This window comes from Cervus elaphus, chromosome 30 (genome assembly GCF_910594005.1).
Source record: "Cervus elaphus chromosome 30, mCerEla1.1, whole genome shotgun sequence".
Classification (NCBI taxonomy): Eukaryota; Metazoa; Chordata; class Mammalia; order Artiodactyla; family Cervidae; genus Cervus; species Cervus elaphus.
In genome coordinates, this window is record NC_057844.1 from 25,552,665 (window position 1) to 25,571,696 (window position 19,032).

The window sequence follows — 19,032 nt, forward strand, 5'->3', positions numbered from 1 at the left end:
GCCCTGAGGAGAGTGTCCTATCTGCCCAACCCCCTAATTCCCACCACCACCACCCGCCTGACCAATCTGGACACAAGATCAGAAAGGCGAGGACACTCTCACACAAGTAGTGCGGGCTTCAGTTTCAAGGTTTGAGTGGTACATTAGATTTACGCGTTTTCATTCTGGTGGTGAGAACTTAGGAGACAACGGAACCGTTTGGATGACCTGAGCTTCTCTCTTGGGGTCCTGATAATGTGTAGGCAAATGTTGCTCCCTTAGTTCTTTCTCATGGCCCATTTCAACAAGGGCCTCTTGATTCACAGCCGTCTCTGAGTCTTCAGAAAAGCCAGAGTCTGTCTGAAGCCACAGGCTTTCAAAAAGCCCACAGAGGCAAACAGAGGTGGCCCTCCCAGATCCACAGTCCTGCCTAGACCAGCTTCCTTTACTGGCTGACGGGCAGTGGGTAGCAGTGGGTCAAACAGAAAGATGGGGAAAAATCAAGAGAACAGATATGAGATGAGAACAGATACATATGTTCACTTAAAACTATATAACAGTATAACCAGAATCCTAGTTGTCCACACAGATCATCTCAAAATGTAATGCTGCCTAAAACATGTATCACTGAAGAATCTGAAAGAAAGTCAATATTCAGGAAATTTTAAAAACAAGCATTATTGTTTATGGACATGTTCTTGTGAAATATAAAAACCATGGTCAACACCGAATTCAGGGAAGACAAAGAGTGGGAAGGAGGGACACATACCACAGGTTGTTGCTCTCTCTTTAGCTGGGTGGGAGGTACAGAGGTGACAGTCATATTTGTATATTTTTAACAAAGTATTTTAGGGACACAAAAAAGTAATAAGAAAGGGAAGTCAAGTTGGAGACCACCTCTTTGCAATCTGTCAATGTGTGTGCTGCAGGATGGGAGCGGGCTGTGTACAAACCGCCGGTCCCCAGGAACACGAGAGTTGTGGGTTCGGACTTCTATGGCCTGCAGCATGGTTTTGTGACCTAAAGTCAAGGTCAAATTTCAGATCCAATTTTAGAAACAAAAGCCTCTTTTGCAAAATAGCACAGAAAAACAGAGAATCTAGTATTGATACAGGTCCTAAATCCCTTTTGTGAAACTTATGCCATAAACCACAAAACCGTTGAGGGAAATGTTGATTTCTTCACTGGAATCAGAAATGGAGACACCTTGAGAATATTTATCTGCAGGGAAAAAAAAAAAAAGGCTACGCCAGACTCTTTTAAGGGCTTGTGGAAACTTTAAAAAAAAAAAAAGGTTTCACAAAACATGTCAAATACGGCTGTATTTTTATACTTATAATTCCATTAGGGTGCATGCGTGTGTGCTGTCGTGTCCGACTCTGTGACCCCGTGGACTTTAGCCTGCCAGGCTCTTTTGTCCACGGAATTTTCCAGGCAAGGATACTGAAGTGGGTTGCCATTTCCTACTTGCTTGGAACAAACATTAGATTTGGAGTTAATATCATCTACTCCCATTTTTCCACCTGGGTCTGATATTTTCTGTGTAAAGGAAATCTGTTGTTCTCATTTCTGCAGAGCATGCGGGCTGAGCCCTGGGGCAGGCCTGGAGGCAGAACACAACCAGAGGCTCCTAGGCCTCCAGGCCTGCTGGCCCGGGGCTACTAAACTGGAGATTAGCAACATTTCTATGCAATCCCCAGTAAGCACCACTCTCCCTCAAGGCCAAGTCTACTCTTGATTTTCCTTCCAATCTTTAAAAGAAAGTTAAAACGAGTGCATTTTTGCTCCAGTTTTCCTCATCCCATATACATATATGTGCTGAAAGGGACCATGTACGAATGTGTAGTGAATTAACCACAGGATCGTGAATAATTTGAGTTTCAGCTGTATTTAGCATGGATATCTTCCAAGGATAAACATGAGGAATTAGCTTAATTTTTAAAAAATTTTTATTTACTTATTTCTGGCTGTGCTGAATCTTCCTTGCTGTGCGGGCTTTTCTCTAGTTGTGGCGGGTGGAGACTACTCTTCATTGCAGTGTGCAGGCTTCTCACTGCAGTGGCTTCTCTTGTTGTGAAGCATAGGCTCTAGGGCGCACGGGCTTCAGTAGTTGCAGCTCGTGTGCTCTAGAGCGCAGGTTCAGTAGTTGTGGCACACGGGCTGAGTTGCTCCGAGGCATGTGAAATCTTCCTGGACCATGGATTGAACCTGTATCCCTTGCACTAGCAGGCAGATGCTTAACCACTGGGCCACCAGGGAAGCCTGGGATTAGCTTAATTATTATGAGGTCCCATTGTATGGTAAAATTTTCTTCTTCTACCTCTCTGAACATCTTCTAAAGCTGAATATATGCTTGCTGGGTGACTAAATCAAAACTGGACATTGAAATAAAAGTCCTTTACAAAATAAGCATCATAACCCTCAGTTAGAATGAAGTTAGGTAAATTACCCCTCTGAGGTACCTGATAACATTTATTCTTCAATCCACTGTCTTTACCCCCCAGGGCCTGACAGGGACACCAGAATAGATAGTGCTTGCTTATGTCCCTTCGCTAATCCGTCTAGACTTGGCATTCACCCTTGCCAGTTTATGGAGAGCTACATGAGAAGTAAAAAGATAGGAAGAAAAATGTCTCAGGGTAGTGATTTACCAAACATGAAAATCTCTGGATTCCTCAGAACACTTAATCCTAACAGCATACCAGATTTATAAAACCAATGTAGAAGCACTCTTAAAATAGAAATGACATTTGTAATACTCTCAACTAAAATTCCAGGCAAGCGTGTCAGCCATAGTCAGCAGTAAATAAGTCTAACACCTGGTCAGAAGACAGGTTTATTCTTTAGAAAGTACTAGACTATATTACAAGCTACTATGTCTAAGAGAACCTAAATACACTTACATTCTAAAAAGTATGTCACCTATATTGCAGCAACACTAGTTTGACGCAACCTGCAGAAAACCTGTAAAAATCACGACCAAGTCTGTTGATCAGGAGGTTAAATCCTGAAGGCGCTTCGGTTCTGAAACTCATTGCAGAGGAAGGACTGTGGGTGGCTCCATGAGAGACACGTGCATGTACCTGAAACAAGACCCATGGCAAGTTCAGCGCGAGCCAAGGACTTTGGTTTCATAAAACCTCACGTAGGCCCCAGAAAACCGTCTGGTAGTTTTAACAGAAAGGAACGAGCTGGCTGACTAGATGTACTCTGGAAAGTGTCAGTTGCTCAGTTGTGTCTGACTCTTTGCGACCTCATGGACTGTAGCCTGCCAGGCTCCTCTGTCCATGGGGTTTTCTAGGCAAGAATACTGGAGTAGGTAGCCATTCCCTTCTCCAGGGGATCTTCCCAACCCAGGGATTGAACCCAGGTCTCCTGCATTGCAGGCAGATTTTTACTGAGCCACCTGCTACTCTACAAGGTGACAGATTATAAATCTAGGCCCTGCCAAACTGATTTTCTCGGTTTGACATGCGACCCTACTTTTCAGCCCAGCACCATATACAATTTGTTCTGTTTTTTAATTCTGAAATTACTATCACTTACTCAAGTTTTAAGTAGTGAGCCTAGATAAGAGAATTTCGGGAACTTACTTTGAAGCCTTGTACTTCTCCCTGATTGCTTGCTGAGGTCGATGGGGTATACTGAGGCACGTTTTATGTAGCTCACTCAGGCAAGGCACGATTTCACTTAATGAATAGCCTGTAAATGTGGCGAGGGTTTCTGGCTAATCAAGACAAAAGAAGAAATTTGTATCAGAGAACTTGAAGATCTTAATATATGATATCAGAAATCTGAAGATAAAACTGTGAACTGAAGGGAATTAATAGGTATACTTAGTAAGTATCCATGTTCATCTCAAAAGAAACCATAATCCTTATTCAGAGCCTTTAGGAACAAGATATTAGGAAGAACAATCAGAGTTCTAAATTTGCTCGTATTGTACAATTATAAATGCCTAATTTAGGGGCAGTTTATTCTCTTATGAGCAGGATTTTTATCGGCCCCTGAAGAGCCTCAACTTACTTGAACACTCTATTTAAATAGAATATGGAAAGATTCTTAGCCAAATGCAGAATAAGAAATAAGAATTTTCGAAAATAAAAGTAGATGCCCTGCTCTCTTAGCACAAAAGTGAGTCTTCAGAACCAAATCTTAGGGGCCCATCTCTAATCCTGCCAGCTATCACGAGCCAAGAAGCAACAATAATTCCCTGTTCCCTTGAAAGCCTCATACAACCTCTGACCATCCTAACTGGACTGAGGTTCTTTTACATGGAGGGGAAGAGTCAACATCCTTTGCCTTGAAGTGGTCAGTGCTTACGCTACAAGGGCACTCCCTACATAAGGGTAGACATTGGGGTTTCCAGGCCAGCTTCCACTGAACGAGTGTGTCACCACCATCTCCTTGACTTCCTGCACCCTCTGCACCCCAGTGAGCTAAGCCACAGAGTCCAAGCCATGAACACTGACTAGCTACACGTTGTAATCTAGGGGTTAGGCAACTAGTTCCCTATAAAACTAACTCTTCCTCCTAACAGGCCCACCAGTTTTAAGCCTTGAGTTACTAAATAGACTTTAGACAGGCCTTGAGGATCATCTTGTTGTTTTTTAATCACTAAGTCTCTTTTGCAACCCCATGGATTGTAGCCTGCCAGGCTCCTCTGTCCATGGCATTTCCCAGGCAATAATACTGGAATGGGTTGCTATTTCCTTCTCCAGGGGACCTTCCCAACCCAGGGATTGAACCCACATTTCCTGTGCTGCAGGATTCTTTATCACTGAGCCTCCTGGGAAGCCTAAGCATCATCTAGAAACAATCAGTTAGAATCTTACCCAGAAGTGCCTGTTCACAGTATAGTTTGCCAGGCAATAAGCAGCTGCAGCTATCAGTGAAGGAAGGTATTTCAAGAACGGGTCAGCTTCAAGGAGACTCAGTTCTGCTACGTACTAAGCACAAGAGAGAAAGTCTCATTGGAATTAGGAATCTGGCTAAGGTTCCAAGTAAACCTAGAAATGTCAAGGGAACAAACTGTCATCTTTGTTCAATGTGTATCTAGTGATAAGCACAGAAATAGATGCTCAAAAGTATTCACTGAGTCAGTAATCACCATGCCTGTCCATAACCAGAATAATATCTATGTTTTAATACATTTAATTACAAGTAAATTTCAATATTGTATAGGCAAGGATCAATATTTGGTCTATCTGTACAGTGTATGTGGTAGGTTACCTATACTAGTAGTGCAAGTTTATGATGGTCAAATAGCATTCCTCTAGCCACTGGAATAGACTGGAGTCTTCAGTGAAAGGCAAAAATATGTCCATATTATAGCTATTAATTTATCGGGTTGGGTAGGGAGGGATAAACTGGTAGATTGGGATGGACATATGCACACTACCATATATAAAATAGATAATTAATAACCTATGGTAGAGCACAGGGAAATGAAAGTCGCTCTGTCGTGTCCGACTCTTTGTGACCCCATGGACTATACAGTCCATGGAATTCTCCAGGCCAGAATACTGGAGTGCGTAGCCTTTCCCTTCTCCAGGGGATCTTCCCATCCCAGAGATCGAACCCAGGTCACCCGCATTGCAGGCGGATTCTTAAACCAGCTGAGCCACAAGGGAAGCCTAAGAATACTGGAGTGGGTAGCCTATCCCTTCTCCAGCAGATCAGGCAGATTCTTTACCAACTAAGCTGTGAGGGAGCACAGGGAACTAAACTCAATACTCTATAATGACCTACATGGGAATAGAATCTAAAAAAGGGTAGATATACATATGTGTATAACTGACTCACTTTTCTATACAACAGAAACTAATACAGCATTGTAAATGAAGTATATTCCAGTAAAAAATCAATTAAAAATTTATCAGGCAAATGCATGCAGTTCATTGGCTAGAACAGTACCAGGGGGGACTTATCAGATTAAAAGAAACATACTGGGAAATTTAGAGAGATGTTCTTCTTGCTCTTTGCATTGCATATAAATACCAGATATATTATATCATAGTGGATGGGAACCAGGTTTTCCAAATCAATACTACAGTGAATCTAACTAAAGTTCTAGGACTCCAAAATGACCAAATAGTGCTTCTTTACTTAACATGTTAGAATGAGATTAGAGCCAAATCAAACCATGTTTATCTTGTTTCCTTTCTGTAAACCAAAGAGGTACTGCTTGCCTATGGTCTGTATACAACAAGAGAATGGTTTCCAAGCTTACATTTTTTTTCTAAGACCTGTGGGTGATTAGACAACCCACATCTGCCAAACATGATTAATGGAAACATCTCGTAAGCAGAAGTCATATTCTTCAAATTAGTTCTCTTCCAATTGCTAAAAAGCTTTTCTGGACCCAAGGCAAAGAACTGAAAAGGAAGGAAGAACTGAAGGAGGCTACTTTTTTTATCCCGTTGGCACCGAGGTTCTCGGAAGTCACGTGGCCTACCTTGGCCAGGTTCTCAGTCCTGACGCACACTCCTTGCCTCCTCAAGTACTGAAGGAGGAACTGGTTGGTAGTTGGCACTGTCAGATCAAACGCCAGGACCTTCAGGAGCAGGTGTTCCATTCTCAGCAGTTGTCGTTTTGTGTAGGTGTCATCAGTTATGTAGACAAACTCGTCTACCTCGGGTGGATATATTTCTTCATATTTCCTACAAAAGGGAAAGAGTTTGGGAAAGTAAAGCCTGGACCCTCTGACTCTCTTTCTTGTGCTATCCCAACCAGGCTTGTCACGTGGCCCTTGTAGACTTAAATATCACTTATGAATCATGAAATGGTACAGGTGTGAAAAAACACAGAAGCTTGTTTCCATAAACAGCATGAGTATGACAAGGATATGTCATACTTACTGCTATGAGTAGTAAAGAGACAATTTTCAACTAGGGATTTTAGGTTTTGGCGTCTGATAAGCTGAAAGATTCTGAATGACAGACATGCGGGTAAATTCCTCTTAATTCTACAAACTTCATTTCGTGGAAAAGAATTTTATGTTGAACATGATGATAGAAAAAAAAAAAAACAACCTCCTTAGGACTTAGATTTTTTTTTTAAAGATTGTACTCAGCTTTTTCTATTGAATTAGCAAAAGATGCTATCTATCCGAGAGAAAGATAATGATTTCACTGGTATCAATTCTTTGCTTTTGCTTTTGTTTCTCCTTTCCACAGGGAAATTTTTGCAAAATTGTAGTAGTTAATAAGTATAAAGTCTGAGACCAGAAGAATAGAAAGGAAACTACTATTCACCATCTGGTCACTTATTTAAAAGAAGCTTAGCCACAATCCCAGCACTTTTCTACACAAATAAGGCTTCCCTGTTGGCTCAGATGGTAAACAATCTGCTTTCAATGCAGGAGACCCAGATTCGATCCCTGGGTTAGGAAGACCCCCTGGAGAAGGGAATGGCTACCCACTTCAGTGTTCTTGCCTGAGGATCCCGTGGACAGAGGAGCCTGGTGGGCCACAGTACTTGGGGTTGCAAAGAGTTGGACACAACTAACACTTTCACTTTTAGCCACAACCCAGACCTTTTCTACACAAATAGATATTGTTATGAATGACTGATAGTAACAGGAATTAGCTAAAATAGTTTATTCACTGTAACCAAATAAACTGGGTTATTATGAGTCACTTGCTAGAGCCTGGAGAAGGCTTTCATAAACCCAAATTTCTTTAAATAGGGCTTTTACTCACAGTAGAATACAGCCAAAAGACTATACTACAAAATAATTAAACTAGATTCTGAATTTGAGCTGATGGTTGCCTTAGTCATGATACTAAACTTGTCATTGCTGCTGCTGCTGTCCCTTTAGTCGTGTCCGACTCTGTGTGACCCCATAGACGGCAGCCCACCAGGCTCCCCCGTCCCTGGGATTCTCCAGGCAAGAACACTGGGTGGGTTGCCATTTCCTTCTCCAATGCATGAAAGTGAAAAGTGAAAGTGAAGTCGCTAAGTCGTGTCCGACTCTTAGCGACCCCATGGACTGCAGCCCACCAGGCTCCTCCGTCCATGGGATTTTCCAGGCAAGAGTACTGGAGTGGGGTGCCATTGTCTTCTCCTGAATTTGTCGTTAAGAGGATCTTAAACATCCAAATTGAAGAGTGAACATGTGGTGAGATTCAGTTTCTCAGTAAACACTGTAAAAATAATGATATTTTATCCAAGGAGGCATGAGTCAGTTTTAATTATCAAGCACTATATTTCTCCAATAAATGGGAACAGAAATCAAGTGTTTAGACAGGCTGACATTTCATGTTATTTGAGCTGAAGGACTTACGAAGCCAGGAGAATAGCTGCTGTTCCTACAAGCTGCAGTTTCCCTCTAAGAACAGACATACAGGAAAGAAACCTGTCCAGGAAGTTGACGGCCAGGTAGAGGGTCTCTGCCCGGAGCTTGTATTCTTCTCCGACCTCAACCAGCCAGTCCACCAGAATGGTCCGCATGCTTTCTGTGATGTCTGGCTGTTTCCTCATGTAGTGTGCCTTGGGCCTGTGTCTTATCTGTTTGGGGAGAGAGTTTCTTTGATGTTTAAATACCTGTTATCTTAGAAGGATCACTTCACAGTACATTTGGTATTTTTAAAAAGCTCATGGGCAAAGGTTAGCAGGAAACTCAGTCAAAAGCCAGAGGAATCTGTACATCATGATATGGAACAAGTGTGCAATTCTGACTCTGTGATGCAATTTAGTTAATGAGTAACTTCAAGGAGGGGGGACATGGCAATAATGGTTCTTCCCAAGACTGAAATACTTAATATACAAACCCTTCTGAGACATAGAGACATAGTCCAAGTAACTGCTACTCACCATACCCAACTATTATTTTTCATAAACGTTCTCATGTTTAGATGACACAAGAATGCCATTCGCTAGTGGTCATGGCCAAGAGCACATAACTATCTTAATACAGAGTGCTTGGGGTGCTGGAAATTGAAGGAGAAGTTGGGAAAACTCACTTCAGCTTCTCTAAGGTACTGATGAATTTCCTCAGCATATTCAGTCACATTTATCACATCGGTACCAAAATCTGATGCATCTTCAGACTGGGAGTGGAGAGATGAATCTACCAGCATAGGGGAAACTGCAGGGGGTTCAACATTATCAGGTAAGACATTTCATTTCAAAACTAGTTCCATCCACTAACCCTCTACAGGCAGCTGTGAAAACAGTTACTACTCCAGGGAGTTCTCTTGCTAGTTCTATGCTACTGAACACTGCAGGCGATGACAAAGACAGGGTACTGTCAGCCATGGGTGAGTCCCATTACCTGTGTTAAAATCCAACAGGAAGTGAAGGTCTGACTTGAGTGCACTGGTGTCTACTTCATACGCATCCTCTAAGGCCATCCCCTTTCGCCCTGGGCAGCTATCTCTGGTCCCCCGCTCAGGCTCATCCATGTAGATGTCAAATCCTTGCTTGGCAGGTGCCTGAACCCTGCTGTCGGACAACGCTTTCTTTCCAGCTGGAGGGAAGACATTTTCTGATCCAGAGAAACACCTGAGTGTGGTGAGCCCCTAGAAAAGGATGAATTTTTTGTGTTAGAGGCTTACCCCAGAGCCCGCATAGGTGCTAAGAACCCATGTGACTCAAACCAGCAGGCTGGAAAGATGAGAGGAATCTGAATTTGAAATATCTATGTCTGCAATTGAATTTCAGAACCTGAAGCTTCCAAAGGATTACTTTGCCCTTATCTCTGTCTATATGTGACATCTGGGGAAGGAGCTAACCTAAAATTTGTCATCTTCCTCACGTATTTATCAAAGGAACGCAAAATTATAGAAAAAAAGAAAAACTCCTCCAAAGTGAACGAGGTAGCACATATTGGGGGGCTGGGGGGGGGTACTGTAAATCAGCTTTTGTGCTTGTAGCATGCCAGGTTTTTATAACAACCCAGCAAGGTTCTTGAAACATAGTTACAGAATCCTCCTTAAAGTCAACTTTTAGTCAACAGGCTCCTGGAAAGTTCCCATTTATACACACTTATTCAGAAACACGATGCTTTTAGAAATGTGTACTATGAGTTAATTCTCTTACAAGCTATGGAACACTATTATATGACATAATGATAAAGAGGAATGAAATTCTAGACATTTTTAAAAGTACAATCAACAGCATTTTCTCAGCAAATTAAATGTGGGGTGGGAGAAAAAGAAGAGTCAAGGATGACAACATTTTGGGGTTAAATAATGAGAAGAATGGATATTCTACTTACTGAAACGAGGAAGACTTTGGGAAGAGCAGGTTGGGGCTGGAGTCAGTGTTTGGTTTCACCTAAGTCTGAGATGCCTACTGCATGATCCCAGTGGAGATGTCAAGTAGATAGCTAACTTGAGCCTGAAACTTAGCTGAGAGTTCCAGACCAGAGATAGAAAAAGGAATCATCAACAGAAAGATGGTATTTGTTGCCAGGAGACTTGAACAGATTGTGAAGGGAGTGAGTGCCAATTCAGATCAAATACTAAGCTCTAGCACACTCTAACTTTCAGAGAGTGGATGAAGAAGAACCAAGATAATGAGGTGTGACCAGTGAGCGAGATGAGAAACCAGAAGAGAGCTATGTTCTCTGGGCTAAGTCAGAAGAAACTACTTTAAGGAAGAGAGAAAGAATGACCAACAATGTCAAACGGTGCCGTTCAGACAGGTAAGGAAAGGATTACGAATTGAGTCATAGAGAGGGACTTCCCAGGTGGTCCAGTGGCTAAGACTCTACACTTCCAATACAGGGGACCTGGATTCAATCCCTGGTCAGGAAACTAGATCCTGCATGCCTCAGCTAAGAGTTTGCATGCTGCAACTGAAGAACCTGCAAGCCACAACTAAGACCCATTGCAGCCAAATAGATAATAATTTTAAAACAAATATTTACAACTTTAAATAAGAATTGAGCCAAAGAGAACAAAAGAAGAAATCGAGACAGAGTATTTGTTCAACAAATACTTGCATGCTACCTTGGCCAGGCATGGTTTTTCTAAACACTGGGAGTACAGCAGAAAACCTGACATCTCAAATCCTCATCCTGATAGAGTTTATAGTAGAAAAATTCTCAAGAAATACTGCTATAAATGGGACAGTTGCTATAAAGAGCTTTGTAGTTGAAAGGTTTTTAAGATTGGGAAAAAAAAATCACAATATATTTGCATTTGGGTTTGACTCAGTAGAGAAGAGAAAACTAGGAAAAGAAAGAAGAGCTGATGGAATGACATCCTTGAAGAGGCAAGAGGGCATCAGGTGTGCCTCACACATGGGGGTGCACCTTGCATAAGAGCAGGAACACATAGGTCACGTAGCAGGAGGAGGGTGGCAGGTATATGACACATGGGGGCATGTGGAAATTCTTACAGTTGCATCTATATTTTTAGGAAAATAGGATATAAAGTTATAAGCTGAGAGGCCGAACGGAGATAGAGGCTTTGGAGGATAAAGAGACAAGGGAAAGTATTAAATAAAAGATTTCTATAAGACAGTTGTAGAGGAATAGAACCAGGAAATGTAGAGGTAGCACCAAGCAACATAGAGGTTAACTAACAGTTATGAATTTAAAGTGAAACCACTAAACCAGGGCTGACTGACGATTCATGAGAGGTTTTAGACTTTGTGTTTTAATTATTTATTTATTTATTAATTGGAGGATATTTGCTTTCCAATTTGTGTTGGTTTCTGCCATACATCAACATGAATCAGCCACGGGCATACATATGTCCCCTCCCTCCTACCTCCCACCTCATCCCACCCCCCTAGATTGTCACAGAGTACTGAGTTTGAGCTCCCTGCGTCATGCAGTGAATTCCCACCAGCTCTCTGTTTTACATGTGGTAATGTACATGTTCCAATGCTACTCTTTCTATTCATCCCACTCACTCCTTCCCCCACTGTGTTAGACTTCATGTTTAAAGAAGTACACCACGATGCTAAGCAAATTGTTTGTTAAAACCACCTTTACTCCGTTTTTCTCAAAGCTTGAAACAGATTACTTTGGGTAATTTTCTCCCACTAACCAGATGCCACCAAAACACAAATGACTTGTGTCGTTGTGTAGAAGAGGAGTAGGAGTAGTCAGTAGATGAGGAGAAGCTTCTGATCTGGCCTCCATCATGACTTTTATTTGGGTGGGAAGGCTTTCTCAAACCTCTCAAATTTTCTCACCTATAAAATGGAAAGGATACCTGCCCACCTATTCCACTATACTACTGCCAATGTCCTTCTGCTATAGATATACAAGCTTATGAGAAGCTGGTGTAATAATAGACTTGAGGAAGTTTTTTTGTTTTTTAATCTCAAAATTCATTCCTAAGGATCCAAACTCCTTATTTGCATTTTAAGTGTTGAATTTATTTACCCTCTGTTTACATTCTGTTAAGGGAGGTACCTATGATTAATTAAGCACAAGCAACTGGACATCAGATGGCCCACGATCTTTTGCCCAACTGTCCATGATCCTGGGGAGAAGCCGCCTTTCAAAGCACACATTTGGAACTAATCTAGTATACTGTGATTCAATCTTTATTCTAACACCATCACCAATGAACTTAAAGGTTATCGGAGATGCTTCAGGCACAGCCTAGGTCAATCTGAATACCATTCTGATCTAGAGAAACACCAGTACCACAAGTTATTTTGGAGAAAGAAATCAAAACCCACTCCAGTATTCTTGCCTGGGAAATTCCATGGATAAAGAAGCTTGGAAGGCTACAGTCCATGGGGTTGCAAAGAGTCGGACACAACTTAGCAACTGAACAATAGTTTATTTTGGTGCATTCACAATTTCCTTTTAGCCCAGAACTTAAGTGTTTTCCTGGTGCTCAGAGGGTAAAGTGTCTGCCTGCAATGTGGGAGACCCAGGTTCAATCCCTGGGTCAGGAAGATCCCCTGGAGAAGGAAATGGCCACCCACTCCAGTATTCTTGCCTGGAGAATCCCATGTATGGAGGAGTCTGGTAGGCTACAGTCCACAGGGTCACAAAGAGTTGGACACAACTGAGCGACTTCACTTTCACTTTCGTTTAAGTGACTTTACACATACTTGACTTACACAGTTCCTAATAACAAAGAAAATTATTCAATATTGCTAGCTGAAAAAGGGACCTGACAAAGTGCTCTTTTAAAAAATCAATGCCCCTATAGGCCAGATTCCAGGGCTGAATACTCAAGGGGAGTTTGTGCAGAAAATCTCAAGAGATCCCACTTCCCACCAAGACACGAGGGCCTTCCCAGCTCTTCTCAGGCATTACCTGGCCACAGGTCCTCCTGTACTGCCCATTCTCAGTTAGCACTCCTAGGACTGTTCTTTGTGGCGGATCCTGGCTAAACTGGCCTCTGGTTATCATCTGACAGGCATCAGGACCTCGGGACACTGGAGCCAGCACTACTCCACTCTTGGAGCTGCTGAGATGCATAGCCTCAGTCTCCACAGCTTACTGCTGTCAAGGAAGGAGAAACAGACATGCCGGTTAGTCAGCCTCTTCCACCAAGGATCCAAGGATGCTGAGACTCTGTAGAAGACAGAGCCCTGTGACACATGATCTTCCTTGCAGTTATTAGGGTTGAAAGGGCCTGAGCCACAGTGCAAGTGATCAAAGCCACTTTGAATCAAAACGGTGATTTGAATCTCTCCAGCCTTTCTTCCAATACCTGGCTGATGGCTGGCAAGGGAATATGACAAACCTCCAAGCCAAGACACTAACCCCCACATTAGTGGGGAGTCCAAACCTACAAGCCCGTGTCTTTCCTAGCTGTGATGCTTATCCATCACTCCACCACCCCATTCCCTGCAAACCAGTGACCCAGGATACATCACTGTTGGAAAGTACGTCCCCTTCTCAAGTGACAAGCAGAATGCTCTTCTGCGGCCTTTCTCCCACAAGACAAAAGGCCCCAAAATCTGCTTGGAACCCACAGCGGACCTCGCTCTTCTCAGTCTTATCTCTTTACACATAAGTCTCGAACAATTAGCAAATGCACACGAGGATGGGAATAAGGGTCCGCTGAAGGGGGCGGGGCGGGGGCGGGGCGGGGCGGAAGGGGACGGAGGTGTTAATAGATTCTAGCCGGGGCGCCGGGCTCCCAGCGTCTGCGGCCCAGCTCAGAGCTAATTACTTTCAACTCCCCCCGCCCCCCGCCGGCCCCCGCGTCTGTTGAATCGGCCAATCAGCGCAGCTCCCGGGCGTCGCGGGGGCCGTTTCCATGCCAACCGCAGGGGGGCGTGCGCGCTCCGCGGCCGCATCTCTATGGCGACCTCCTCACCCGACAAGCTCCGGGAGGACGCACCGCGACCCCTGGGCGTTCAGGGCCGGGTGGGGCCAACTGGCGGCGGGCCTGGGCCCCCTCCTAAGCGACCCTGCCCGGGCGTGCCCGGGCGGGCGGCCGCCCTCGGCGCCCACGCCCCACCCTGTGGCAGGTGTCTGTAAAGGAGGAAGAAGGCCCGCCCCGCGATGGCCGGGGTTTGGAAGGGACTGTTTTTACTTGAACCGGTCCCCCCAACAGCCGCTAACTCCTCCCGCTAACGTCTTTTCCGCGGCCCGCTCCTGAGAACCTTGGCCCGGGAGGGCGACGCGGGCCCTCGGGGCTGCTGAGGCCGCGGCGCCTTGACCGCGCCAGGCAGACAGCGCGGCTCACTCCCCTTTCCCCCGATTACACACCTAAGCCTGCTCCCAGAGAGAGGCCCAGTGGCAGCGAGCGAGCCTCTGGTTGGAGTCGCGGCCTCCTAGTCCGTGGTGGCGGCGTGTCTTCGGTCATTTTGGGTCCTTGCGTACCGGAGGCCACGCCTGGCCGACCTGGGTTCGGGTGCATGTAACCCGGCTGGGCGGGAGAGGAGACCCGGGGTTTTAGGGTCGCACGTGGTGCTCTCAGTCCCCAGGAAAGAGACCTTCCTCGACGGTTCCGGCAGCCCCAGCGTGAAACTGGCCCAGGAAGAGGAAGGAACGCGAGTGGCAGCGATGGGGTCTGGGACGTTGAGGGGCAATAGCGGGGAGGCTGGGAACTAGGGACTGGGCAGGTGGCCTGGCCACGTGGGAAGAGAATCCTTAGATCCGGGCGGGGTCCGGGGTTCACGGCAAGGTAAGGTGAAAGCAGGGGGCCTAATTTGACGGTAAGAGGTGAGGGTAGGGAGAAGCGGCCTTGGCTACGCAGGAAGGGAAGAGGGGTCCTTGGAAACTAGGGAGCCCTGGAACTTGCAGAGGTAACTAGCGAGCCAGGTATAAGAATCTATATCTTTATTATTTTTTGAAGATGTTCTTGTGCATACATACACACGTTATATATATGTTACTGTTTTTGTCTGCTTTTAATTTTTAAATTCCCACCCCTAAGTTCCCATCCATAAAACAGATTATGGAAACCATTCAAATGGTCGTTTTAAGAACTGGTTAGTTATTGCCTTCTTCCTTGTTTTGAATAAAAATAATTGCTAATCTTACACCTCTCCCAATTTTTTCTTAAATATTCTTTATTAATGGGTTCACCCAGTGATCTGTGTATACATTAATGGGAAAATTGAAGTATTCTACAGGAAGTGAGGATGAAAGCGATTGAGTCAGGTGTTAATTCAGGTGTTAAGATGCAGTTAGGAGGCATCTTGCAAATCAGTCCTGGATGCCCAAGGAAAGTAGAAATGGATTTTAATGTGAAACTAACTTATATATGTTTATTACCCACTTTCATTCATTGATGAATGATGAATGAAGCAGTGATCCCTTTGCATCCTGGAATTCCTATGCCTTCGGATATGAAAGCAACACAGGAGCTCTGATAACAACTTAAATTGTGGCAACATATGTAGGTAGGCCCCAAATGCTTGGTTTTGTAAGGCGCTGCTATCTGGTGAGGAAAAGAGCCTTTCTGCCCCCTTCTCATCTGGTGCTGCTTTTGGAAGTCTTCTGGGGAGGCTTCCACCATCTGACCACACTGTTGTGACTTCTGGGGATTCTGAAGGCATCAGGGGTGGACTCTGTTAGGGACTCAGGAGCAGGTTTTGCCAAGAGCCAGGGTTACTTTGGCAGGAGCTAGAGGCTCAAACGGTAGAGAATCTTCCTGTAATGCTGGAGACCCGGTTTGAGCCCTGGGTTGTGCCCTGGGTTGGGAAGATCCCCTGGAGAAGTGAATGGCTACCCACTCCAGTATTCTTGCCTGGAGAATTCCATGGACAGAGGAGCCTGGTGGATGCAAAGAGTTGAACACGACTGAGTGCCTTTCACTTTCACTTCCATGCCCTCCTGTGACCTGACGCTCTGTACATCCCTTTTGATATGATTTACTCAAGGAAAGTGACCAGAAACCTCATACTCATCCTTTCTTCCAAAACAGAAGGAGCCAGTGCAATGTTTGTTCCTGGGGCCTGTCGTTTTGATCCTCTTCTCTGAGACTGGAGCTCAAGTGGGAAAAGGGTAGCGCTGGCCCGCGGCAGAGGCAGGTGTTTGAAATTGGCTATCCTGACTCACACATCTGGTCAGGACCAGTGGAGGAGGCTACTAAGGGGTCTGTGCCTCTCAGCTGTCTCTAGTCCAAAAAATGCCTTTTAAAGAGAAAAGAACTCTTAACCAGATGAGACCCTCTGATTATTTCACACCCATCTTCCCCCACCCCTTCTCGTGTGAGTTTTGTGGTTGTTGCTGTTCAGTGTCTTAGTCGTGTCTGAGCCTTTTCAACCCCATGGACTGCAACGCCTGGCTTCCCTGTCCTTCACCAACTCCTGGAGTTTGCTCAAGTGAATAGCTGCAGCCTAATCCAACCTTAATGCATATGAAATATTATCATTACATATTACCATCTTTCTTCTTTCTCCATCCACTTTGTTAAACTTGACAAAGAGCACCAATATGTGGCTTATGAGTTTATTGTTGTACTGCCTTCGAATTCAGTATTAAATCATTGCAGTTCTCTGGTGAGATCTTAAATTGGAGAGTAATTGAGGTGAACTTTATGCATTTTTAAAATATGTGTGCACATATAAATTCAGATATTTATATAACTTGCACAATACTTATGGCTTTCCTGGGTTTAAAAAAAATCATCATTAAATATTTGAACTAGTAATGATTCATGGCATTAAAACCAAACTCAACTAGTAAGATCACAATTTTTATAAAAAATGTAAATGGAAAGCTTGGCCTTGTAATTAGGAAAAATTGGAGCAGAGAGAATAAAAGGACTTCCTCACAAATTATGCATTTTTAGTGAGACTCATTATTTTGCTATTAGTGTAGCAAAATCAGGATTAGAAGTCAAAGTTGAGTAGATTTTCAAGGTCTGCATGTTTCACATAACCTATCTGTTAATATATTGAGACGTGAACAATACATTTTATTATAAATACATCTTTAATATCTAAAATATTTGGTATAGGTTATATGCTAATATAACACTTCTTTAGCTTAACAAATGACTTGGTCAGCACTTGCCTGATATTCAGTGCTCAGCTGTTTTGGATGCTAGGGTTAATTTCCATAATAAGGATGACAGTTGAATTCTTTACTAAGGATTTTTAAAACCTCAAAATTCTATTAAAACTGACTCCTCCCCATTCCAAATTTTAATTCAAAGACAGTCTTTTCTGTTTGCCAGCAATTACCTGGCAGTTCCGAAGCTGTTATTATGTCTATCCCATTTGCTCATTGTAGCTAGTAATTAACCTCCTGTTCAAACATTTCAGTTTTCATTAATTTGTATGAAATGAAGTTGATTTTCAGCATAGGGATGGAAAAGAGATGAAAAAGTAGAAGAGCCAATTTTATTTTAAGGAGCGAGGTCCTTTTAAGGACATATTTTACCTGTTAACAAACATGCCTTTGCCATTCTCAGTATACATTTAAATTTAGAACATAACTATGTTGTAAGATGAGAGACAGATGTTGGGGATGACAGGAGATTTGTGACATTCTAGCCCACTTGACCAAAGGATCAAGTGAGTCCAGTTTGAGAAGCAGCCAAAAATTTACCGCCTTAGGAAGCATATATTCTCGGGTGGTACAAAATGGATCTCTTAATACATGACAGATGATGTATGTGTGTTTGTAAAGTCACTTTCTCTGAATAAAAGCAGTTTGAATATATACGTGAAAGTAGCCAAAGTCTACTATTCATTCATTCATTTGGGGTGGGGGGGGGTTCCCTGGTGGCTCAGCTGGTGAAGAATCTGCTCACAATGCGGGAGACCTGGGTTTGATTGCTGGGTTGGAAAGATGCCCTGGAGGAGGGCATGGCGACCCACTCCAGTATTCTTGCCTGGACAAGCCCCATGGACAGAAGTGCCTGGCGGGTTATAGTCCATGGGGTTGCAAAGAGTCGGACGAGACTGAGTGATTAAGCACAGCACAGCACAGTTGATTTACAATATTGAGATCTGGGTTCGATCCCTGGATCCGAAAGATCTCCTAGAGAAGGGAACGGCTACCCACTCCAGTATCCTGGCCTGGAGAATTCCATGGACTATATAGTCCATGGGGTTGCAAAGAGTTGGAGATGACTGAGCGACTTTCACTTTCACTTTCTTTCCCACACCATTGTCTCCTGAAGGTTGAAGGAACTTCCCTGCACTGCGTGCTAAGTTGCTTGTCATGTCTGACTGTCTGTGACCTGCCAGATTCCTCTGTCCATGGGATTCTCCAGGCAAGAATACTCGAGTGAGTTGCCATGCCCTCCTCCAGGAGATCTTCCCAACCCAGGGATCGAACCTGCATCTCCTGCAGCTACTGCATTGCAGGCGGATTCTTTACCACTGAGCCACTCCCCCACCCAAACCTCTCAAAGCAGCACCCCAATAAAGCTCATTGTATGTTACTGCCACCATGTGGTTATATTTTTCCCCTGCTCTTCCCAACCCTTTAACTCGTGTCCAAGAGAGAAAATTTTCTTAAAATTGCTTTCTCAAGCCTTTGTGTTTGTTTCTTCTTTTTTAGTAACTTCAGAGTTTGGCACTAACTGAAAAATTTCTTAGACTTGGAAAGCTGGAAGAGGACTGGAAGTTATTTCATTAAATCCTGTGTTACACAGATGAGGACACGGGTTCAGACTTCTCTTTCTTTCCAAATTCAGCTCCTGAAAATGAAGTTTC

At 43.8% G+C, this 19,032-nt stretch overlaps 1 protein-coding gene across 1 annotated transcript; it reads right to left on the reverse strand.

Moving 5' to 3' along the window:
- Positions 1 to 2,780: 2,780 nt before the first annotated feature.
- On the reverse strand, positions 2,781 to 13,893 carry CCNA1 (cyclin A1). The gene is made up of 9 exons (XM_043892077.1): positions 13,783 to 13,893; positions 13,217 to 13,402; positions 9,257 to 9,503; positions 8,946 to 9,070; positions 8,267 to 8,490; positions 6,437 to 6,641; positions 4,815 to 4,928; positions 3,573 to 3,706; positions 2,781 to 3,062 (listed from the first exon to the last, which is right to left on the reverse strand). The coding sequence occupies exons 2-9, from the start codon at positions 13,379 to 13,381 to the stop codon at positions 3,011 to 3,013; spliced, it is 1,266 nt and encodes a 421-aa protein (XP_043748012.1). The 5' UTR covers positions 13,382 to 13,402; positions 13,783 to 13,893; the 3' UTR covers positions 2,781 to 3,010.
- Between the last annotated feature and the right edge of the window lie 5,139 nt (positions 13,894 to 19,032).

Coding starts and splice junctions, on each gene's coding strand:
- CCNA1 (XM_043892077.1), bottom strand. CDS start 13,381: ATGCATCTCAGCAGCTCCAAGAGTGGAGTAGTGCTGGCTCCAGTGTCC. Junction 8,491..8,945: donor AGTACCTTAGAGAAGCTGAA/GTGAGTTTTCCC, acceptor CTCCCCAAACAG/ATAAGACACAGGCCCAAGGC. Junction 4,929..6,436: donor GGACTGAGAACCTGGCCAAG/GTAGGCCACGTG, acceptor TCTTGTGCTTAG/TACGTAGCAGAACTGAGTCT.